The 25619-nt window shown below is 36.4% G+C and overlaps 1 protein-coding gene across 10 annotated transcripts in view; it reads left to right on the plus strand.

Moving 5' to 3' along the window:
- myo9aa (myosin IXAa) overlaps positions 1-25619 on the plus strand; it is a 126129-nt gene that overhangs the window by 46447 nt on the left and 54063 nt on the right. For all 10 annotated transcript variants that reach the window (XM_058781028.1, XM_058781030.1, XM_058781034.1 and 7 more), the window contains exons 3-5: positions 20519-20613; positions 20695-20757; positions 25480-25579. In XM_058781028.1, the coding sequence (XP_058637011.1) occupies positions 20519-20613; positions 20695-20757; positions 25480-25579 (258 nt within the window). The remainder of the gene's footprint in view (positions 1-20518; positions 20614-20694; positions 20758-25479; positions 25580-25619) is intronic.

The following is a 25619-nucleotide window of genomic DNA, read 5'->3' on the forward strand; positions in this document are numbered from 1 at the left end:
TGGTTTTTGATTAATGCAATTTAATTTAACCATTAAAACAAGGTCTAGGAAAAATTAAAACAAAAAAATGGAATTTGGAAAAATATAAAATAGAATTTGGGGGAAAGGGGGATTTCGTGTGACCCTATATAGGGTGTGTTTCATTTTTGAATGAACTCTGTCTTTTAGGACACTAATTCAGCATTTTTATTGTAATTATTTAGGTTTAGATGTTTGTTTTGTATCAATATCACAAGGTCTGGTGTGGGGTAACTATTTACCCAATGTGTGTGTGTGTGATGAAGGGGTTGTTATCTGTTTACACAGAGATAAGCCTGATTATGAAGGGGCAAATTTACTTAATACTTCACAAAAACTGGGTCACTAAGGTGACCCAGAACACTCTTGGTCACTTTGATTTGTTTGATCAGAGTTGGTTCTAAACATTCCTTTTACACTTGCCCACATACAGTAAATGTGTCTCTGAGCTATATGCTCTCTTTAAACCAGTTCCTTCATCCATGTGTCTCATGATCACTCACTGACAATTCCCAAATGTCTATATGTTGATGTAGTCCGGGTTGGGTGGAGTATAGTTTACATAATATGTGGACTGAACAATCAGATGATAATGACCTGAAAGTAGGATTGCATGAGCTGGACAAACCTGAAAGAAATAAAATGTGTTACAGTTGTTGTCAAGTCTTATTTGTGATTTGAAATATTGAAGTTCAAACTTGACCTTTGGAGATTTTTATGGAAGTTTTGGCCTTTTCTTGTTCAACTAGATAGCTATGTTAATGAAAAGTCAAGCTGCCCAGATGTGTTACCATAAGGCCGGAGTGAACCAACTCGCTTCTAAAAGGAGTGTAGTGGTGGAGAGCCCTGTTACTCCCACTACAATTTTGCATAGCCAGATCCTTGACTGACGGCATAAGGTATGACCTCTATAGCCATTTCAGCTTTCCAAGGTCTGTCTGATTGACTTGAAAAGCGGACTTTTGTTCAACATTATATTTGGGCATAACTACATTGTATGTTTAACTATCAAACAAAACTCTTGAATATCTTTTAATGTTTTTAATCCTAAACTGCTTTCACATGAGCAATTACTTGCTGGGTTTTAAAAAGTTTAAGTCTTAACCACTATGACTGGTTTGCTGTACTTACTGCTGTACCAGCGTCAGAGTCTGGGTGATGTAACCAGATGGCAGCCAGAAACAGAAGTGCACTGTGTAATGGGTTCACTGGGGTTAGGCTTGCCCTGGCACCAAACCAGCACCGCATGCTCCAAGATGCCACTCCGTTGGTGCTGTGCCAGAGTCTTGCTCAAAAACACATGCATGCATAACTCCGAGACACTCTGAGGACTCCACAGGTCCCATCTGTCTGCTGGTATGACAGAACGTCTCTGAACTATGACATTAACAGTGTACAGCTGGAGCCTCCTGTTTGAAATTCTCATTGGTCAAGGGATTCCTACAGGGTGTTTTGCAGAAGTGAACTATGCAAAAATGAAAATCATTTACTCACCCTTATGTTTTTACGAACCTATAAATCATCTTTGAAACAAATTAGGTTACAACTTGAATTCCGGAAATGTTGGGATGTTTTTTTTTTTTTAATTTGAATAAAATGAAAACTAAAAGACTTTCAAATCACATGAGCCAATATTTTATTGACAATAGGACACAGATAACATAACAAATGTTTAAACTGAGAAATTTTACACTTATCCACTAATGAGCTCATTTAAAATTTGATGCCTGCCACAGGTCTCAAAAAAGTTGGCACGGGGGCAACAAGGGGCTGAAAAAGCAAGACATTTTGAAAAAAGTCAGCTGGGAGAACATCTAGCAACTAATTAAGTTAATTGACATCAGGTCTGTAACATGATTAGCTATAAAAGGGGTGTCTTAGAGAGGCAGAGTCTCTCAGAAGTAAAGATGGGCAGAGGCTCTCCAATCTGTGAAAGAATGTGTAAAAAGATTGTGGAATACTTTAAAAACAACGTTCCTCAACGTCAAATTGCAAAGGCTTTGCAAATCTCATCATTTACAGTGTATAACATCATCAAAAGTTTCAGAGAAACTGGAGAAGTCTCTGTGCGTAAGGGACAAGGCCGAAGACCTTTGATGGATGCCCCTGGTCTTCGGGCTCTCAGACGATACTGCATCACTCATTGGCATGATTCTGTCATTGACATTACTGAATAGGTCCAGGAATACTTCCAGAAACCACTGGCAGTAAACACAATCCGCTGTGCCATCTGCAGATGCCAACTAAAGCTCTATCATGCAAAAAGGAAGCCATATGTGAACATGGTCCAGAAGCGCCGTCGTGTCTTGTGGGCCAAGGCTCATTTAAAATGGACTGTTTCAAAGTGGAAAATTGTTCTACGGTCAGTCCAAATTTGACATTCTTGTTGGAAATCACGGACGCCATGTCCTCCGGGGAAAAGAGGAGGGAGAACTTCCAGCGTGTTATCAGCGTTCAGTTCAAAAGCCAGCTATGGGGGTGCATAAGTGGATACGGTATGGGCAGCTTGCATGTTTTGGAAGGTACTATGAATGCTGAAAGGTATATAAAGGTTTTAGAGCAACATATACTCTCCTCCAGACGACGTGTGTTTCAGGGAAGGCCTTGTGTATTTCAGCAGGACAATGCAAAACCACATACTACAGCTATTACAGCATGGCTTCGTAGTAGAAGAGTCCCGGGTGCTGAATTGGCCTGCCTGCAGTCCAGATCTTTCACCTATAGAGAGCATTTGGCGCATCATTAAACAAAAAATGCATCAAAGATGACCACGAACTCTTCAGCAGCTGGAAACCTATATCAGGCAAGAATGGGACCAAGTTCCAACACCAAAACTCCAGAAACTCGTAACCTTGATGCCCAGATGTCTTCAAACTGTTTTGAAAAGAAGAGGAGATGTTACACCATGGTAAACATGTCCCCGTCCCAACTATTTTGAGACATGAACCAGGCATCAAATTTGAAATGAGCTCATTTTGTGCATAAAATTGTAAAATTTATCGGTTTAAACATTTGTTATCTATGTTCTATTGTGAATAAAATATTGGCTCATGTGATTTGAAATTCTATAGTTTTCATTTTATTCAAATTTAAAAAACGTCCCAACATTTCCGGAATTCGGGTTGTATTTTTTTTTTTTTGACACAATCTGTTTCTCCATTCCACCAAAATGCTTCAAAAAGTTAATATGTAATCATATGAATCAAGCAGTTTAATCCAAGTCTTCTGAAGAACAGATGAACAGATGATGAACATGATTAACGGATGTAATGTAGGCTTTTATTCACATATAAACATTAATCATTGTACATACATAGAGCTGATCAAATATGGTAAGCAGAAGTTTAACCATACTTGCATTGGATCCAATATATGTTGACACATGTTCCAGTTTTCTCTCACCTGTTCACGTGACTGTGTCTGTTTGAGTATATTCTGCAAGTTGGGCATTTTGACATAACTTTGTGTAACTTTTACCAACTCAGTGCAATAATGCAAAATCGAAATCACCAAAAAGCTGCAACTGGCAAGGCTTAAAAAATGCATGAAAAAGATACATTTTCATGATTAAGCAACATTGCAAATCTCAGTGTAGCTGTGTTAGAGACGGTAAAGCAAGAATTTTATCCATTGTCAAATGTCTACCATTTTATCATGCCTACAGATAACTTGGCATTGAGGAATATTGTTGGCCACATTTTTTAAGTCACTTTTGATTAAAAGTGGCAGCTAAATGTATTGTGAATGTACTGTAAATTGGACCAAAAGGAGATCTAAATCCCAATGTGAATATGAGCTGTAGGTTTAGATTTGAGTTAACGTAAAAAAGAAGTGTCAAGTTCTATTAGCAGCAGAACATTGGCAGCAGAGAGCATTGGTAAAACATTACTTTTTTTAAGTCAAATGTTGTTGCTTACTAGTTTGCAGGTTTTGTACAAGCTGTTTTACTTTTGAGAAATGCTTTTTCAGTGGGATTTTATGCCTGTCTTTTGGTAGTTACATTAATTACTCACCCTCATGTTGTTCCAAACCCTTAAGACCTTCGTTCATCTTTGGAACACAAATTAAGATATTTTTGTGGTACTCTCATGAACGCACAGCAGAGACTGACACGGAAGAGAAAAAATTCTTTTGTTTTGTTTAATGGAAATTCATTATTTTGGTAGCTTCAAAAAATTACGATTAAGCCACTGATGACACATGGACATCACTTTACAGATGTCCTTGCACGGGCAGTTGTTGTTGTTGTTGTCTATGCAGGGTCAGAAAGCTCTCAGATTTCATAAAAAAATATCTTAATTTTTGTTCTGAAGATGAGCGAAGGTCTTACTGGTTTGGAACGACATGAGGTTGAGTAATTAGTGACATTAATGACTTTAATGATTTTTTTTTTGGTTGAACTATCTATGGTGGTCTAATGGTGAATTAATATGGAGCCCTGGTTTTATTCTTGGAACAGTTAGTGCTCAGGTTCAGTGCTCACACATGTATGCGGTCACCGATCGTTTAGTCTCATCCAACCCTCTGCCAGCTTCATAATCAATACAGTTGATGCCATCTGACGCACTGCAGCTGTGTACCAGGGGCAAGGTCACATTTCCCCATGTGAATGATTCTAAACCTATCATTTATTATGTAGCTTAGAAATTGCAAAAATTTGTAAAGGCCAGGTTATACTTATTGCACTCTTTCATGCACAGCTGTGTCTGCCCAGCGTGCAAAGTACACTGTGACTGTATTATACTATATTTCACTTTTTTAATTTATTTATTTTTTTGTAGATGTAACAAAAAAAAAAGGAAATTGACCGATTTTGACCAAAATTTCAATATCAGTGCATACCTATATTATATTATATTATATTATATTATATTATATTATATTATATTATATTATATTATATTATATTATATTATATTATATTATATTATATTATATTATATTATATTATATTATATTATATTATATTATTTTTGTTTTGTTTTTGTAAGGGTGGCGGTCTATTTTCAGCTGCTCTTTTGAAAAAGTTTAAATTCCACACAATACACACAATGCTGTAGTTCCTCTGTGCGACAAAAGCTCAGTGTTAACGGATAGCCGCTCTTGGATCCAGTCCCCTTGCAACATTATCCAAATCTGCATCATTTTGTGCTATCAGATGCACAGCAGGAGGAAGAATAGTGTCGGTCAGATGGGGTCACTCCGCAGGACAATGTGCTCTTGTTTCTCGCAGGCCGTTTGGGCTGGTGGGTGACTGAAGGAATGGAATAAGCACAGTGTGAGTGAGTCAGTGCTTATGGGCTGGTTAACTGCCTCTGAGTGCTGGATCAATGATTTATCTGGACCACTGCACTTCACAGCTTTGGAAACAGCTACCAGATAAGCAGTCACCCCTGTCCTCCTCTTTTACTTCCTCCCACCGTAACTGTGCACTAAGCAATGACCTGTACTCATCCTGATATTCCCCCAGCTCCAATTCAGCTCAGCATTATTCTGAACATGAGCCAGGAACTGGCATAAAGTGTGTTGTCTAAAGGATATCACATAGTCATTTGTAAAGTTGATCTGCTGATATCTAGAGGTGGGCTTGTTTGACTTTGGCCGGTAAGCAGGCACCTACTGTAACAATCACCCAGAGCATCCTAGAAACCACCTAGCAATTTTGGCAGAAATTATGCACCAATTCTTCTCTTGTTTTGTCCTATAACAGTTACATGGCCAATATTATGAATCTATATTACATTTTTAGATTATGATTTAAGTCTTAAAATGGGCATTAAATCAGCCACTAAACAATCAATTTTGGCCAATTCAAAAAATAAATAAAACATTTAATAAATAAATACAATTAAAATAAATAATGCAGATATTGGTCAACAACCAATATTGTGCAAATATATTGTACATTTCTATTTTGTATTTAAAACAATATTTTACTACAATTTTGCTATAATAGCAACCATCTTGGCATGCACCAGTATATTTATTAATAACATTTGTAATATATAATTATAGTTGCTTAATTATAAAGCACTATAATATTTTCATGTTATGGATGCTAAGTATTAAATTACTGATATTTTGCTATTTTGAATGCAATTAAAAATAAAACATTAAAAATCGATAATGAAATTAGCCATTACAACACATTTTTACAAATGTGAAAATAGGGGAAATGAGCATGCACATTAAATATCCAATATCGATCAATACCAATCCATTAAATCCAAGTATTGTCCAGTAACCTTTATGGTATGGATATGTTGTGCATCCCTACTGCTACACCAACGCTCCAGTATCATGCCAATGGCTTTTGCATGGACTAGGAACATCTACATTTTCTTCAGATCTAATTTGATAACTATTTTGCTTGTCATTTATAATGTCAGATGTAACATTTAGCACCCTAAACCATTAGTGTCGGTTTAGGAGAGACGGAATGGCAGAGCTAGAGTAGTGTGCAGTCTAAACAGTGGTTTGGGGTCATGCTGTTCAGCTGTCAATAGCAGATGGACTTATTGATGCATTAGCAGAGAACACTTTCCTAATAGCCTCAGTCTTCCTGTCTGAAAAGGCGGCACCCCTAATTTCTGATTAATGGATCATTAGAAGCCAGAGCTTTATCAGTCACACTGCTGGCTGTTCTATTACAGTTTGCAAAAAACATTAGTATTGATTTTGTGCCTGTATGAGCCAGTGAAATAGTGTTGTCTGATTTAAAAATTTTACTAAATGGAAGATAGCTACTTCTGTGATGTTCGTGAAGTGAAATACTGCTTAAGGCCACTATAGTAGTGTATAGCCTAGTCAACAACAGCAACAGAAAATGGGCAGCTTGGTCTTTCCTGACTCTCTTTTCTGCGGTCACTAAAGTTACTTTCTGTTTGTAGTGTGATGATTTGGTCTAAGGTCAGTTAATATAGCATTTTTAGGTCCTAATGGACACATTTCCAGTTTTTAACAACATTCAGCTGGAATAATGTGATTTCCTCATCACTGAGGAAACCTTTCCAAGAAACCTCATGAAGAGGAGAGAGACGGCTCCCTCAGTGAGTTTTCCTGTGGCCTCTGAAGCTGAAGAGCACAGCTCGCTCCTGTTACATCGCCTTGAGAAAACAGTACGCCATTGTTTGCTGCGGAATGCACAGGGAATTTTGTGTCCAAAAAAAGGAGGCTTAACTTTAACCTGACCCCTTCATTGTTTATTATTCACATTTCGTCATGTTTACTTTGTTGTTTTTGGTCAAAAAAAGCCATTTTGCATCAAGACAAAATTTTAATTTTGGGAGGATCACTCTTTGAAAGTTCGGCCTTTGAGAATAATGACTCCATACGCATGAAATCCTGCCTCTCACCCACTTAAGAAACACAATACTCTTATATAACAAAAGTCAAAAGTTCAGTTTTAAATAAGAGACTATTGGATTGTGTGTATCTGTGCGTGTTCGTATTTTTTTTTTTTTGGTAGCCGTTTTCCTCACATGACACTCTTGAGATGCTTTGGTGCAGCTGGAATTAGGAAATAGAATGCCACACGTACTTGCATACTGTATTGACCCATGGGAAAATGTTATACATTTTAAATATGTGCTAAGTAACATTTTCCAGATCAGTAATTGTTCAAAAATACATTTAAAAATCAATTTATACATGTTTTATGTCTGGGTGACAAAGTGAAAAATTCAAGTCATCCAGTTTCATAATGAGAAGGGGAAAAAAAACAAAAAAACTTTAAAATGATTAAAGTTACTGTGCAAATATATACAGGAAAAATTCTTACAACTCTGTATGCATTTTAACCTAGATTTTCATTTTCTTTATCTTGGATGAGTGAACACCACCCCAAGTTTGGATACCAAAAATGTTAGCACAATGCTACAGTATATAGTAGGTGTCTTCACGGGTCCAAAAATTCAGACCCGAAGAGACCCGTAAATGTGCTGCACCGAACCGACCCGGACCCGTATTTTATTCGAAAGTGGGACCTGAACCCGGCCGGGAAGACACAGACCCGACTGCACCCGATCAGCACATATTGCACAGCAAACTTCTATTAAGTCAATAACAAGTTGCGAGAAAGGGAAAAAAAAAAAAAAAAAAAATATATATATATATATACGTCTCTTCAGTTTTGTTTCAGCTTTTTTTTTTTTCTCATCCTAATTTTATAAACTGCAAGTTACTAAACACACGCATGCTGACTGACACTGATCACTGGCGGGTGCGGTGTGCTCCGTTCGACTCAGGTAGGCTATTACACACAATGTTAAACAGACCCGGGACCCGACCCGGACCCGTCTGACCATTTAAAATATAGACCCGAACCTGTACTGGTCCCGGGTCGGGTCCTCGGGTCTCAGATCCTCCGTGAAGACCTCTAGTATATAGTCCATCACCTCTGTCATATTGACTAGCTAAATATGATCAACATCAGTTGACATTTGAGAGTCTCTGTAAATTGTCATTGAGCTTGTATGACTCTGATTCTCATGTGGTGACAGCAGCTGTTTGTGGCCACCCACATCCCGGCTCGGTCATCAGCTGTGCTAATTTTAGGCTCTTTACATGTCAGGAAGAATGGTAAACCTGCAGCCTTTCAACGCAAAGACCTTGATGGGAATTTGACATAAGTTTCCACCCAAAGCTTAAAAACAAACCCAGCAAACCATTTATTACGCATTTCTTGGATCCTCTGTGCACCTGTTTTGAAATAATCCTTCTGTAAATCATCAACAAAGCATTCAAGCTCTCAGGATGAAGTATGCCTGAATGAGGGGCTGAAGACTCTGGCCTCTTTTTATTTTGTTTACACAATTTCATAGCTGTTACAATGACATGAACACATCAGTATCCGTGGTATGTGCTGTTGTAGTCTTGAGATACTGAGCCTGTTATAAGTATTTGGGCAAGTATCTTAGGTGCTTTAGCGAAATAAATTGGCCTAAAATGTTGTTTATTTACTCATGCAGCCCTCATGTTGTTCCAAACCGGCATGATTTTTCTTTTTCACGCAGCACCAAAAGAAATGTTGGCCTGGAAGGTCATGATCCTCTTTGCCATGCAATTATAATGTGGTGATGCTACATAAAGTACAAAAAAATACCATAAAATTATTTTCCATAAAGGTTGTCTATAATAGTGGCTTTTTATTATGAGGCTCAATGGGTTTTTAGCTTAGTGGGCTTATTAAGGTCAGTGACACTGTTCCTAATAAGCATTATTTCAAATAACTCAAGAACTAAACAACTACACTGTAATAAGTAAATAAATAAATAAAAAGGATGAATTTCACTTAAATTAAGCAACTAGCTGCAAATCATTTTTAATTTATTCAATGTCAGTTGTAGCTGTGCCAACTATTTTCTGTAAGTTAATCTGATTTTTGAAAAATGACTAATCTAACTTTAAGAAATATTATTTCACAGCTGAATAAAGTTCACTTAACTCGAAGTTGTTTAGCAGTTGGTTGTTGAGTGCATGGTAGCTGAACACTAATCACAGTAATGGTGACTTACAAATCTTTAAGACACCATCAAAACCCAAAGTGGTTGTTTTATCTTGCCGCCTTATAAAAGACAATTAAATGTACACATCCTCATAACTCCCCATGTTTTGACCAAACACACAATATTAATTTATTCAAGTGCAGAGGGATTATGGGTATGCCTACCCAACCTTCTGCCCAAATACTTCTCCAAAAGGCATGCTTAGTAATACATGCAACAGTATTAGGTTCAATGTGCTTAGTGTTATAAAGCAAACTCAAACTGTTTACTCTTCAAGTAAATATATTTTTGCAATATTTACATTTCATGAATACATTCCATATTACAATATGAAAATGTTAATCCTGAAATCAAGTCAAGACTAGCTGTGATAATCATAGTGGCAGTTTTAAGCAAGGTGAAATTATTGATAAAGTAAAAAATTATCATTATTTTTTTTTAATAAGTGCTCTATTTCAGCAATTTACTTTTTATTCACTTAAAGTATCTCAAAAACAATTTTTTTTTACGAAGGGCCTTTCTTTCCTTTCTTCAAGATTTTTTCTTAATCTTGATTTCTATTATATGCACATTTGTGTTTTTCTTTTCTGTGAATGCATTTGTGTATGTCCTGTAAAGCGTTTTGTTAACTCTTTTTAAAAGCTTTACTTTGTGCAGACTAGGCTTGACACATAAACTGATAATCACAAATCATCTTACATGAGTGAATTTAGCCTCAGGAAATGATAATCAGTCATGCAAAACTTACAAATACAAAAACTGTCTCTGTATATTATTACCTTCAGACTGAATCTTGACGTAACTCATCAAATGTGCACACACACACACACACACACCTGTAGGAAACTATAAAGGTGTAAAAAGACTAAATCCCTCAAGGCTAGAAAACCTGATTACTAGGCCAACATTGAATCTTTTTTCCTCACCTTTTCTGCACTGATTAGAAGACATCAAAGCTTTTAAACTGAGCTAAAAAAAATGCTTGAAAGACATCTCAAAATTCTAAATTGCAAAACTCAAAAGTTATATATCAAACCGATATATTGCCCGATATTTGCACCATATAAAGTCGAATAAAGTCATATAATGATAGATAACAATTTCTGTTTTAAATATTATTGTTAAATATTATGACAAGAACAATTCCAATGCCCAGTCATTGTAATGCCGTGGTTGAGCAGGAAGTGAGGCATGGCTTTGGAAGGGCACGTCAAGGCCCTGTGTGTTAAATACCAGCCACGATAATTAACTCTGAATAGACTGCTATCACAGGGAAGTGTGTGTTTGTTTTTGTGTGTATGTTTAGGAGAAAAAGATATTTAAAGAATACTCTGATAGTCACGCTTTCTCGTTGTGTAGCGTAAGTGTGAGAGGAAGAGCAGTCTGTGACAGGATGAGGGGAAGGATGTAGCTTTCAGCTCAGGGTTGAAGGAAAGCAGGCGAGTTTGAGCCGTGACTCACAGACCACTGAAAGATAAGAGACTAAACTTCCCTGCGTGTGCTGAATGAGGGATGCCGTTATACACAAAACAGCTCTTCTGTTATTGCGGTGCCACGAATTCATTTTTTTCTTTTTCCCCAAATACTGTATGTACTTTTTTGTTTTGTTGTTTTTAAGTTTAATGAGTTCTGTGTTGATGCATTTTTATCATCGATCGGGCCATTGATAATTCATCAAGCTTCTATCAGTTTTAATATTTCTTAATATTCCTTATAAATTCCATTTTAATAGTTAAATTAAATTTTAGTAATTAAAAAGCATGCATAATTTATTGAGAGTATGACATTTATACAATTTATCATCAATTTATTACAAGTTTAACAAAAAATACATTTTAGGGTCCAATGAAATCTGGTTTATTAAAATTTAAAATAGTTTAATTAGCTAAATTTTAAGAATCAAAAATCATGTATAATCATTTTAGTTCATTTAACTTTATGAACTGAATAATTTCTTTACATTTTTACAAATGTTTTAATTTATCAGAAATTTCATGATTTAATACATTTTTATACTTTTTTTTTGATGAAGGCATACAACATTAACAATGTAATTATTCTATTAAAATGCAATTAAATGAAAATGTAGTAATTCCTGTTATTTCTAGGTAAACAGTGCTGCATAATCGAGGTCTACTGTTAAAATTAAAACATGGAAGAAAATAGGGAATGCATTCTACTGTACAATATTAATATATTTCTGCCACAAATTCTTCAAGAACATTAATTTTGAGTTGTTGTGAAGACTTTTGAGTTTCTGTGTGTATTAAATGTTTTTTTTTTAAATAAAATAATGATACTAATAAAAGACTTAATGAGTGCAGACCAACCTTTTGTAATGTTTTTTTTAATAAAATGAAACTGTGACGTGCATTCACACAGAGACATGCAGAACATGCCGGCTTCATATTCAAATAACAGTCTTTTTGCACTTTAATATTCACATACATAATCTGATTAACCTTACTTTTGACCCTGCAAATTCCGTGACATACCCTGTTATACTTCAAATTCCATTTTTTTGACTGGATTCCATGACTGTGTCCTCATTTTCCATTTCACGGAAATCATAGGGCCGTAAATGTGCTCATTTTCAGCTCTGTCTGCTACAATACTGAGCATTCCTCTATTCCTCTGATATGTGACTCAAGTACACAAGACTGATCATCACTCACATGAACACAGACCCTCGTTTCACATCCCTGACTAATTGCTGCAAGGCACCACTGCTTAGACATGGAGCGTTATTGAAATTTGAGTGATGCGTCCCCTCTAGCTCTGTCATGAGCCATCATAAGTGTCTTTCTGTCTCATACTCCCTCTCTGAAACTAACATTTGCTCATTTCTTCACTATAAATGGATAGTTCAGACTCTGAAATCCTATTACATTAAGCACTTTTAAAGCTAATGTAAAAACATTATGCTTGCATCTGTGCAGTGATTGAATTCTGTAATAGGGTCATGGATTGATTGATTAAACTATCAGCGTTTTTAACATTTACATTGTAAAATAGTGGCTAAATTGGTATGGGTCACTGAAATGGGCCTTTTTTTGTCTTAATTCATGACATGTCAAATTAACGCAACTTGTTTTATCTTTTAGCATGTTTCTGTTGTCTTTTGTTTTATAAAAAACTGCAGTTGATTTACATTTCTACCATGGTTAAGGGTTTTTGTGGCACTCTGCTTTGTCTTATGCTTAAAGGCATAGTTCACTCAAAAATGAAAATTTGATGTTTATCTGCTTACCCCAAGGGCATCCAAGATGTAGGTGACTTTGTTTCTTCAGTAGAACACAAACGAAGATTTTTAACTCAAACCATTGCAGTCTGTCGGTCATATAATGGCAGTCAATGGGATTCGCGGCTTTGAGAGAAAAAAAAACATACACAGACAAAACCAAATTAAACCCTGCGGCTCGTGACGATACATTGATGTCTAAAGACACGAAACGGTCGGTCTGTGCAAGAAACTGAACAGTATTTATAACGTTTTTTACCTCTGATCCATCGCACTGTCCAACTGTCCTGTGCTCGTTCACAACAGCCGGCACGTGACATGTCGTCTTGCTTTATGGCGGATCGCAGACTTATAAGTGCATTACCGCCACCTATCTCTCAAATGGACCATTGACACTCCTAATTGAGATTGTAGATAGAGTGTCAATGGTCCATTTGAGAAATAAGTGGCGGTAATGCACTTATAAAGCAAGAAGACGACGCGTCACGTGCTGGCTGTTGTGAACGCGCACAGGAAAAAAAACGTTATAAATACTGTTCAGTTTCTTGCACAGACCGATCGTTTCGTGTCTTTAGACATCAGTGTATCGTCACAAGCCCCAGGGTTTAATTTGGTTTTGTCTGTGTATGTTTTTTTTTTTTTTCTCTCAAAGCCGCGAGTCTTTGACTGACAGACTGCAACGGTTTGGGTTAAAAATCTTCGTTTGTATTCTACTGAAGAAACAAAGTCACCTACATCTTGGATGCCCTGGGGGTAAGCAGATAAATATCAAATTTTCATTTTTGGGTGAACTATCCCTTTAACAGTTCCTAATCATGGTAAAAATCGCTGTAATGCGTGGTCTGTTGTGACTTACTGTATTATATTACTTATTGTGTTTGATGTTTGAGATTAAACACGCTTACTGTGAGAAGTAGTGTATATTTTAGAGTCCAGCAGTATTACACTTCATCAAGGTTTGTAATTAGACTTGCTGTTGCTTCCTGCTTTTGGCCAGTTTTGCAGATGACTAATCTGGATGCACAGATGCATTTGCATGCCAAGAGCGTCACATAAATACTTAATGCTGGCTGATGTCAGATGTGTGAAGGTTTAAATCTGTGCAGAGGTTTTAATTGCATCCAGAGTTTGCCGTTATGCTGGGAGCTTTGGTGGGGGGTTATATAATTATGTAGCAGACGTAGGTGCCAGGGTTTCTGCAGTGCAGACGTCTGGGTTGTGTCCCAACTCTAACGGTCCCAAAGACCCTCTCCATATAGCTGGCAGATTTAAGAACAGTGTTTCCCACAGCCTTACACTCTATTTGTGGCGTTAATCCCCCGCACCCATATATATTATGCAAATTCATTCTCTGCCAGCAGGAGGCGCTTTTAGAGTGTGAGAAATAGAGGTTTCCCTGGTAACGACAAAGGCTGCTTTATCAGGCATTACATGCAAGATAAAATGAAAATGACATCGAAAATTTTCCTTTTCGGATGTATGTCGGATTCCTTCTGAAATACAGTGATATAAAAACACCAGCACCGGATTTTGATTTTTTAAACGTGCAGTGCTCATGGTTATTCAACAAAATCAAAGCCTTTTGGAAAATCTATTTGTGGCGGTCAGTTTTGATATTGTGGCGGTCCACCACAAATAAGTCAATATATGGGAAACACTGAAGAAGAAATCTGGAGAGATCTGGAGAGAAACACAAAGTGCTCTCTAACGTGTAGGGTTTGTTCTGTCAGTGTTTTCTCTGGAATACATATTCCGATCTGTGGCACAAGAAATTTCGTTGAATGATTTCACCAATGATTTCGCAATATGCTTGGTGCTAGTTTGAAGCAAATTTGACAATTTAAAAGCTGAGACTTTGTCAAACAATAAATGTCTTTTGATGCTCTTAAAAGCTGGATTAAATTAAATGCTTATACAACTCAATATACAATAAATATATTTGATTCATTTGTTGATGATTAAATTATTTTTGGTTTCTAAAAAATAATTGTGGTGCATCACTAAAAACACAACAAACAACACACACACACACACACAAAAACAATTTACAACAAATATTTTTTTAAGATTCTTCTTAAGACCATATTTAGAAGTTTATACTGATGTAAATTCATAAATACACATTTGCTGGAAAATTGTGGCATATGGTGCAAAACATTAATGTTTTATTGATAGTTTTGGAAGCATCAGTTAGAAAGTTTTTACTAGTTATAGTGTTGACCTTGAGCAGTTATATCTTGTAGATCATTATTTTTTATTTTTTTTTTTTGTTTTTTGTTTTTTTTTCTTTTCTTTAACAGTATGTTGGGCTGGGTTGGGCTGTGTTGTTGAATCAATGAGGCTCAGTGTGACCCTGAACAGGCCCGGTCACATACAGCGGCAGACTGAATTATTATTGACCAGAGAGCACAGTATTAGCCGAGCTGCCACTCCCATTACAACAACTGAATGCGTCCAGCAGATAATCTAAAGACACTCAGGAGGATTGACTTCATTTAGGCCGATCAAAACACTCTCACACTCTGTAATGCAACCGTTCACGGCTTCCTTTTGTGCCTTTGCACTGTAATCCAGGAAAAATGTCCTATTTCTGACATGGGCCAAGCGGTGAGTCACTTAGCAGTACAGCACATGAGTCTGAAACTGAAAGAGGAAATGGGGAAAATGAGTGCTGCTGTAATTTTCTGGATAGTCTGTACAACATAAAGGTGATGACAGAGTGCCAAAACACTTGGAAGGCAACCAAATGCAATACTGTCTTAATGATATGATGACAAGCTCATTCCTACTGAGAGTGATTTATAAAATGCAATAAAATATCACACACAGATATTCAGTTTTTTATGTTTTCCTGTGAATTACACGACCCACCAACTGACCCTTTATGCATTGTATGAGGTTTATTGCGAGTTTTCTCAATACGGCAAGCTAAAATCTGATTGGCTGGCTTCATATTGTTTCCAGCAGTCAAAGTGCAGGAGTTGATCAGTCCACCAGGAAACAAATTTAGGTGCATCTCCAGGTTTCTACAATGAGCACAAGTAGTTCTTGATGTTAAGACTGATTTATAAGCGCCTTTTCATGTAATTCCTGTCTTTAGTAGATGATGTTGTGAGTCCAATCCAAGAAAAACACTTACCGGAAGTTACTTAAGTATTTTGAATGAATCATATGACATTTCAAAACATGAAGCTTTCTTATAGGTCTTTAAATGCTCAATGTGAAATCTTCATCTAAAAGCAACAGTGTTGTTATTGTTAACTAAAACTGTGAAAAACAGTTTATTTTGGCTTTATTTTAATGAACAAAACAAATATTTAAATATTAGATGAAAAACTGCATGGAAAATTAAGAGATGCTGGTTTGGCCCAAGTTTAAGTATTAAAATCATCAACTGAAATAAAACTAAAACTAAACTGAAATAAAAAATAAAAACAACAAAAAGTACTAAAAAAAAAGTGCAAAAGCATATAACAAAATTAAAATGAAAAATTTAAATGGTAACTGAAAATGTAAAAATATAATATTAAAATATTATTATAAAACGGATAGTTCTGGTCCTTGATTCTGATTGGTTGAGCCAAGTTCGAAGCTGTTGTAAATTACTCTACAAACATACACCTTTATTTACATTTGTGTGTTGCTCGGTAACCACTTTGTTGGAACCATAAATGTTTCTGAGGAACTGCATTGTTTGGCAGAAGAATAATGTTTTTATTAATATCATTACACTTTATTTGCTCTGTTTTATTTTGTGAAACCTTACTACGTATGTGGAATAACCGTTTTATAAAAGCAATAAGCCCTGTGAAGCCACAGTGAATTTATAACAGCTAAGGGGGTTTTAGGCACTCCGCTTCGCGTCATGCCTAACAACACCTCTTAGCTGTTATAAATTCACTGTAAACCACGGCTTCTTGGGGCTTATTGCTTTAATAAAACTATAGTTTTAAAAAAGCGTGATTGTTTTTAGCTGTAGTCGCAGCTTAGCATAGCTTAGCAGTGATGTAGTGTGTTCACAGAGAGAGTCCATGACACATGTAACTGTGTCTTTGGTCATCAGTGATTTTGGATGAGTTTTGGGTGAGGCTGGCATTGACCTCAAAGAGATCTCCGAGTGCTCAGGCAGAATGACTGTGTCCAGTGGTGTTAGTCAGACTAAACCCACTCCACCACCGGGGATTTACAGTGTCCAAAACAGCCACGCAACACGTTTCGAAGTAACATTTCTATAGTCACTGAAAGAGAAGTACCCCTGTGACACGACCCCAGCTGATTTTTGCCATACTATCAATTTTTATGCCTAAACGTACAATCCACCAACAAGCTCTAACTCAGAGGAGTGTGTGTATGCAAAAAAAAAATAAATAAATAAAAAAAAAAAATATATATATATATAATTTATATATGCTACCGGTCAAAGGTTTTGAATCATTTAAAAAAAATATATATATATATATTTTTAAATGTTTTTGAAAAGTTTATATGCTTATCAAGGCTGCATTTATTTGAAATATATTTCAAATACAGAGTTAAAACACATTGTTATATTTTGTAATTATATTATAATATTATATAATATTATTGAAATATTTCTAGAGTTTAATAGAACTTATTTTCTATTGTAGAAAAGAAAATCGTTTTTCTATTGTAATGTTTTAAAATTGAATTTACTCTGTAAATTTAAAATCAATAAGTGAAACATAAAATGTAAACTAATAAAAGAAATTCAAAATAAACCACTTACTAAAAAAGGTGAAAAATTCTGAATTTTTTTATTTGTTTATCTGTATGTGTTGTGACCATTGACATCAGAGAGCTGAACATATGAATGTCATGTTAAATTATTAAAATATTAACATCTCAGGAGATACGTCAAGTAAATATTTAAAGGTCAAAGAAGTTCAGCTGACAAAAAAATTGGGGAATGCTTGATCTATAGAAATCTGCACCTGAGACACTGCAGGCCCAAACACATCGCAAACTCTCTGCGCTCACACGTGGAGAGGATTATGGTCTTATCCATTGACACTGTTTTGAGAGTATTTCCCCTGTGATGGCTCTCTGGCCAAGAGATAATATTTACCTGATGCGGTCCATTAAAAGACGTGGCGTGAGATCAGAGCGGGTTGTTGTGTGTTTGTGTGAGTGACAGAATGCTCTAATGGTTTCATTTCTCAGCCGCTGAGATCAATTCTCAAGCTCTTACACTGAACACCCTCTGTGGAGCTCATCCAAAGTATGTTTGCTAAACGTTCCCCTGTGTCTTGTGCCGGGAAAAGCCATAAACTTCCCTTTCCTGCTTTTGATGTCATTTTATTCTCAGTTCAATACGTGTCAGAGCGGATTTCGGTAATTGTGATGAATTCGGCTTCTCAGTCGTTTATTCACTCCACCAACTTCTCCTATGAGATCAAGACCTTTAACTCACGACAAAAGCCTTTTGTGTCGTTATTTCATCTGTGGAGGAATTGCTGCTGCCAGTAAGCAGCAGAGCATGATGGGGTAGAATACACCATTCCCTTTCATAGAAGGCCTTTCGCAATATATACACAGTCGCCTTAACGTGGTTATTTGAGCTAATATTATGTGCTTTAAATTCCAACCTCTTATTGTCATCCAAATTAAGGAATTTTAAGGCTAATACTGCAACATGATTGCAAATGTGATATTGATTTTATACAACAGTTCAAAGTTAATTTTGTTACATTTTATATACAATATTGTCTGTTTTTGTTGAGTTTCACCAACGGAAATAGTTCCAAACAAAGTGAAAGCAGAACTGTTCTGCCTTTCCGAGCTGCACACAGTGTTTCTTTACAGAATGAATACATATTTTTGAGCAAATTGAGTAAGCCAATGATTCAGTGACCCATTCATAAATCGGTTGAATAAATTTATTTCGAGTGAATTAAGGAGCTTTAGTTTCATATTTAGAGTATCATTTTTTTGAAAGAATGAAAAAACTTTAAACTTTACTTTCAGTAAACCCATTAGCCTAATGCCCTTTTAAAACCCATGAATCTCCTAGCATTATTTATGCAATTCTAATTGCAATGTAAATGCATTCATGCCACCTCAGTCTCTGCAAATATACCTAAATATCTCTTTAGATGCAGCTTCTGAAAACATTATGGCCACATTGTAGCCTTAAGGTTTGTGTCATCAATTCTGTTGAATCGAAATATTTCTTTCTAAACATATTTTTTGTAATGTCTATTCAATCTATTCTCATTTAACACTATAATGACTTTGTGGGTAATTCTCAGCTCAAATTGATGTGCAATTAATTTAATTTAATTTGATTGATTAATTAATTGACACAACATGAAATAATAATAAAAAAAAAATACTTTGATGATAATAATAATAATAAATGCCTGTTACAAAGCCTAAATAAAATCACACGTTTATGTTTCTAATTTCAAAGGCCCTCATTTTTGAAACACCGTAGTGCTAAGAATGCTTTTGGTAAACGCACCCCTATACATGATATGTGACTCTCAGCAGACTTTAATGGCAGCTGCTTCCTGCAGTAACAGGAATGTTGAGTGTCAAGAAGTCTGGCCGTCCATCCTCACTATTTTCTCCATGTCTGTTTAAAAATTTTTGGCTTCAGCAGGCCTGTGATAGCCGTGAAGTATCGCTGTGTCTTTGACTGCACAGGAAGAGTTGAGGTGACACTTTAACGGCTGATTTTTGTCCTTGTCTGACCTGTTTTCCTGGAGCGTCCAGGCCTCTTCCATTTAGTGTGCAGAGTGGATGATGAATTTCTGAAGCACCGTTCATTAATATGTCAGAGGAGTAACTGTGCAACATCCACTTGATATTTGGCAAGTGCTGTTCTTCGTGAAGGGCTAAATAGACTTTTCCAACACGGGTTCCAGAGGCCATTTGTAAAGTTATCTCTGTGTTTGACATAACCTTTTCTAGACATTCAAGACATAGCAAGACTTAACATAGCTGGCTAGATGCGTCATGATGGCTGGACTGTTACAGTAGCTCATGGCTGTCAGCTGTATGCCGCTGGTGCCGCCCTACCCAGAATTCCATTCGTCTGTGGCGGAACGGCTTGTCCTTGCTTCCCCCCCGAGAGCCGTAAAACCCACTCTGAAAGTCTGACTCATAACAGGGCGGTGTGCGTCTGGCGCACTTGGCTGTGAGATTGACCTCTGGAGCGGCCGTGGGTGCCGGGAGTGAGCGCTGTCCCTTCAGACGGACCTCGGCAGCTTGTTCCACTGAGGAATTTGTTTACTTGTGGCGGAGCTACAAATAACGAGAGCGTTTATGTATAACTGAATAACTTCCTGCTCTCCAGGCAGGCTCTTAACAAAAACAGGCCTAAAGGGGATGTAGTGGACACTTAAAACAGATTTAGTGTGGTCTGTTGCAGTCCACTTACAATGTTAGTCAAGGTGTCTTGCATCACACTCTTTGTAATTATTTTTCGTCATAAATTTTCACCCTCTCACTGACCCTTACAACATGCCAGGGAGTTTTTTTTTGTTTTGTTTTTAAATATGCAAAGTTTTTAGTGGCAGCCATAGTATGTCAAAGTGGGCTTCAGTTGAAAATCAAGTCGAAATGTAGCTAATAAGCAAACAAATGTTTCAGATAAATTTTCAACTGTACCCAACTTTGACAAAGCATTTACTTATTTCGTTAACCCCCCCACCCCCATTTTAATTGAAAGTGCTAGTCTTCCATACGTTTGTCATCTAACTTATGCTGTTTGTTTTTCCTGTGTTCACAGGCTTTTGGCAACGCTAAAACAGCCCATAATAACAACTCCAGCCGTTTTGGGAAGTTCATCCAGGTGAACTATCAGGAAAGTGGCACAGTTAGAGGGTAAGAGCTGCATATGTCTCTGTCTGCAGTGTTGTAGAGGTGTTTGAACCCCTGTCTAATTTGGTGTTTGTTCTTATCCAGGGCATATGTGGAGAAATACCTGCTGGAGAAGTCCCGGCTCGTCTATCAGGAACACAATGAAAGGTACGAGATCTTTGTATTATTTGTTGATGCAGTTGTATATTCATTTCAACAGTTAAGAAATGAAGTCAGCAGCTGAATTTAAATATTTTGTAATTATCGACATTATTATACTGGACTAGACTACAGTTTATTTAAACTCGAGAGAGTGTAGATGTGGTAGAAGCTCTTGAGGAAATAAATCCAGTAGTGAACATGTGGGAATCATTTCTTCACAGTGTTCAGTGTTGTCAGAGTAATTGTTCAGTTTATATGTGTGAATGTCAGCTTTATCTACTGGCTGTTTTTACTAGTCCGACTGGTTTCATGGCATGAGGGTTTATGAAGGAAACAGACCATAATTTCCTTGTTTTTGGGAGTTTGATGTAAATCACAGCAGTCATACTTTAGTATTGGGGACATGCTTTATCAAACTGAAACCAGCTTAGTATCATATGATGCAAAACATTATAAAGTGACTATCTCTTTGTCATTCTCAGTTTTTGTCCTTACCAGCTGGGTCAATGACATGACATTTTATTTATATAGACACACTAATACTACCATAAAACTACCATTCAAACAGTCTCAGAAAAAAAGGTACAAAAGCTATCACTGGTCTGTTCAGAAAGTACACATTTGTACCTAAAAACTCCATATCGGTACCTTAAAGGTACAAATGCATTACGAGTAACGCGAGTTAGGTAATCAGATACATACTTTTTTTTAAGTAACTAGTTTAGTAACGCATTACTTTTTAATTTAGAAGGAAATATCTGAGTTTCTTTTTCAAATAAGTAACACCAGTTACTTAGTTTCCCATGTCTTGACTGACAGCTCTCATGTTGCCATGTTGAGAGAAATCGGGAGTAAGTGCAGAGACATTGTGTGTGCTGTGTGAACATGATTCATACTATAGTTCTAGACTAAATATGTATTTACTCATCTCACCTGCACAAAAAACAGATTCAGCATTCCTCAAAATGGATAAAAACTGTCAAATTCAAGAATATTATACAAATCTGCAATAATTAAATGTTAAATAAGAAAAAAATATAATTTATGTATTTAATAGGGGTGTAACAATTCATCAATATGGCTCAATACATCGATACGATGTCTGACGATACGATGCATCGATGCCACGCATAAAATATCTATCTATAGTATAATTAGGTACGTTTATTTTGGCACTGTCCACATTTTCACATAATGTCCATCTATGCATTACCACCAACGCGTGCATTCTTGTTCAAACTCACATATCAGGACTCTATATAAGGACTGCCCAAAGGCACAAGGCGAGCATAAAAGACGCTCGGGATCATTTGCGGAACAGTCAAGGGCCGTGTGAAAAGTTTTCTGCGCACGCACACAGACTGCTGCGTCTACACCGTGCGAGTACTAAATTGAGTTGGTTAGGCACATGTCTTAACGTAAACAGTTGAGAAAGAAAACGCATGTGTATCAGTAGCCTATATTAAATCCGTGCTTTCGTTCTTAAAGGTAAATAACCTTTGTAACATCAAAAATGATTAATCTATATTTAATTTATACTGTGAAGACTATGCAGTTATTTTACATTTGATTATTACATTTCTGTAGCATACCTGAACATTTCTTTAGACTGAGTAGAAAAACCTGAAAAGCACTGTTTATTGAGCTTGTGTCTTTGTTTTATTGTATTTATTTTCTGCTATTACTTGCAATATGGTTATCTGTAGAAAAGATTTTTAGTACTGAGCCCATAGCAGCCAGAATTGTTTTTCCAATTGTTTTGTTTAAAAAAAAAAAAAAAAAAAAAAAAAAAATTATATAGGCCTATTTTTTATTTATTTATTTATTTATTTATTTATTATTTTTTTGTGAATGTCCCAATTGAGGTACAGGATGTGAAAATGTCAGATAAATGTTCATGTTATATATTTTGGTTGCATTTGTGAGTTAATAAAAATGTAGATGGTTGTTTAAAATAGGTATATAGTATCATATCGAAATATCGATTGATATACAGGTGCTGGTCATATAATTAGAATATCATCAAAAAGTTGATTTATTTCACTAATTCCATTCAAAAAGTGAAACTTGTATATTATATTCATTCATTACACACAGACTGATATATTTCAAATGTTTATTTCTTTTAATTTTGATGATTAGAGCTTACAGCTCATGAAAGTCAAAAATCAGTATCTCAAAATATTAGAATATTACTTAAGACCAATACAAAGAAAGGATTTTTAGAAATCTTGGCCAACTGAAAAGTATGAAAATGAAAAGTATGAGCATGTACAGCACTCAATACTTAGTTGGGGCTCCTTTTGCCTGAATTACTGCAGCAATGCGGCGTAGCATGGAGGTGATCAGTTTGTGGCACTGTTCAGGTGTTATGAGAGCCCAGGTTGCTCTGATAGTGGCCTTCAGCTCATCTGCATTGTTGGGTCTGGTGTCTCTCATCTTCCTCTTGACAATACCCCATAGATTCTAAAATCAGCATCTCCATAAAGCTTGTCAACAGAAGGAAACATGAAGTGCTCTAAAATTTCCTGGTAGATGGCTGCGTTGACTGTGGACTTCAGAAAACACAGTGAACCAACACCAGCAGATGACATGGCAGCCCAAATCATCACTGACTGTGGAAACTTCACACTGGACTTCAAGCAACTTGGATTCTGTGCCTCTCCACTCTTCCTTCAGACTCTGGGACCTTGATTTCCAAATGAAATGTAAAATTTACTTTCATCTGAAAAGAGGACTTTGGACCACTGAGCAACAGTCCAGTTCTTTTTCTCCACAGCCCAGTTAAGATGCTTCTGACGTTGTCTCTGGTTCAGAAGTGGCTTGGTAGCCCTTTTCCTGAAGACGTCTGAGCGTGGTGACTCTTGATGCACTGACTCCAGCTTCAGTTCTCTCCTTGTGAAGCTCTCCCAAGTGTTTGAATCGGCTTTGCTTGACAGTATTCTCAAGCTTGCGGTCATCCCTGTTGCTTGTGCACCTTTTCCTACCCAAATTCTTCCTTCCAGTCAACTTTGTATTTAATATGCTTTGATACAGCACTCTGTAAACAGCCACACCTTTCAGTAATTACCTTCTGTGACTTACCCTCTTTGTGGAGGGTGTAAATGTTCGTCTTCTGGATCATTGCCAAGTCAGCAGTCTTCTCCATTATTGTGGTTTGAAAGAACAAGAGATACCCAGAATTTATACTGTAGGGATGGTCATTTATTCAAACTCAAATATTCTAATATTTTGAGATACTGATTTTTGACTTTCATGAGCTGTAAGCTCTAATCATCAAAATTAAAAGAAATAAACATTTGAAATATATCAGTCTGTGTGTAATGAATGAATATAATATACAAGTTTCACTTTTTGAATGGAATTAGTGAAATAAATCAACTTTTTGATGATACTCTAATTATATGACCAGCACCTGTACTCCTGTATCGAGTTTCATTTTTGTTATTGCTGAATTGTTAAACACTTTTCTTCTGTGTCATATTCTTCATGCAATTTGTTTGAGCTGCGCCCTCTACTGTACAGCCCTCTTTACGTTCAGCCTCACTGTGCGTTCACACCAGACGCGACTTGTGCGAATAAATCGCGCTATTCGTGCGTAGTTGGACGCTTGAACATTTTGAGTTTACTCGCTTCATTCGCGCGTGAAATTCACTTCACAACAGACGTGAATTTGCGTCGAGGAGGGGCTTCTGCCATAGGATATAATTAGAATGAATGTACAAATGTTTGCCATAAGTAGCCTATTATAGTCTTAACATAGAAATAATATTTTTATGTAACAAATAGGCTATAAATTATGATTTACTATGTTGTGCACAAAGTAACACACCAAGCAAGATCCTTTTTATTCCTGTTTCTATGAAAGTACGAAGATGTATCGTACAGCTCCGGATATCCACATACAGCGATGGTGATTTTGTCCTCCATTGTTGTTTCGGATTTCTGCGTCCCTCGCTACTTCGTAATCACGTCACTACTAGAGCAAGCTCCTGAATGGTTAACGCGGCGCGAATTTTCGCTAAAGTTCAGATTTTTCATTTCGCGCGCCAAATGCCCGAAACGCTCAATTCGCTCAGGATGTCTATTCGCGTCTTTGCATTGACTTAACATGCAAATCACTCGTGTGTAACACTTAATTCGTATCTGGTGTGAACGCACCATTCATTTCACTTTTGTTGTGAAAAGGTATTTTACATTTGTATAAGGAGAACTTTTTCATATTAAAAACAAACAAGCAAGACCTGCCCAAATTTAAAAAGTAACTCAAAAATAACATAATGCATTATTTTCCATAAAAAGTAACGTAATTAGTTACTTCTTTAGGGAGAAACGCAATATTGTAATGCATTACTTTTAGAAGTAACTTTCCCAACACTGCTTATTGGTACCTAAAGTGTACATATTAGAATCTAAAAGGTACAAAAGTGCACCTTTTGAAAAGTTACTGTCACAGCAACAGCTTTTGTACCTTTTTTTACCGATGACTTAAATGCACTTCTTTGAACGTGTTTTCAATTTCTGAATTAAAATTCACTTTTATATTTAAAAAAATAAACCTGTAAACCTTCCTTTAAACCTGCTGTGACTGGTTAAGGAACTTGTTAAGGTGGTAATCAGTTGTACATAACCCAACCTGCTACCGTCTAGACCAAACTGCAACCCTTTTGTATTTATTGGCATATATGTTCATACTTCACCTGATGTTAAATTGGTTTGTTTTTCCAGGAATTACCATGTGTTTTACTACCTGCTGGCAGGAGCAAGTGAAGAGGAGAGGACATTGTTCCACCTCAAAAAGCCTGAAGAATACCATTACCTCAATCAGGTACGACCTGATACTGCTGCATGCACCTGTACTCACCACC

The sequence above is a fragment of the Onychostoma macrolepis genome, chromosome 07 (genome assembly GCF_012432095.1).
Source record: "Onychostoma macrolepis isolate SWU-2019 chromosome 07, ASM1243209v1, whole genome shotgun sequence".
NCBI lineage: Eukaryota > Metazoa > Chordata > Actinopteri > Cypriniformes > Cyprinidae > Onychostoma > Onychostoma macrolepis.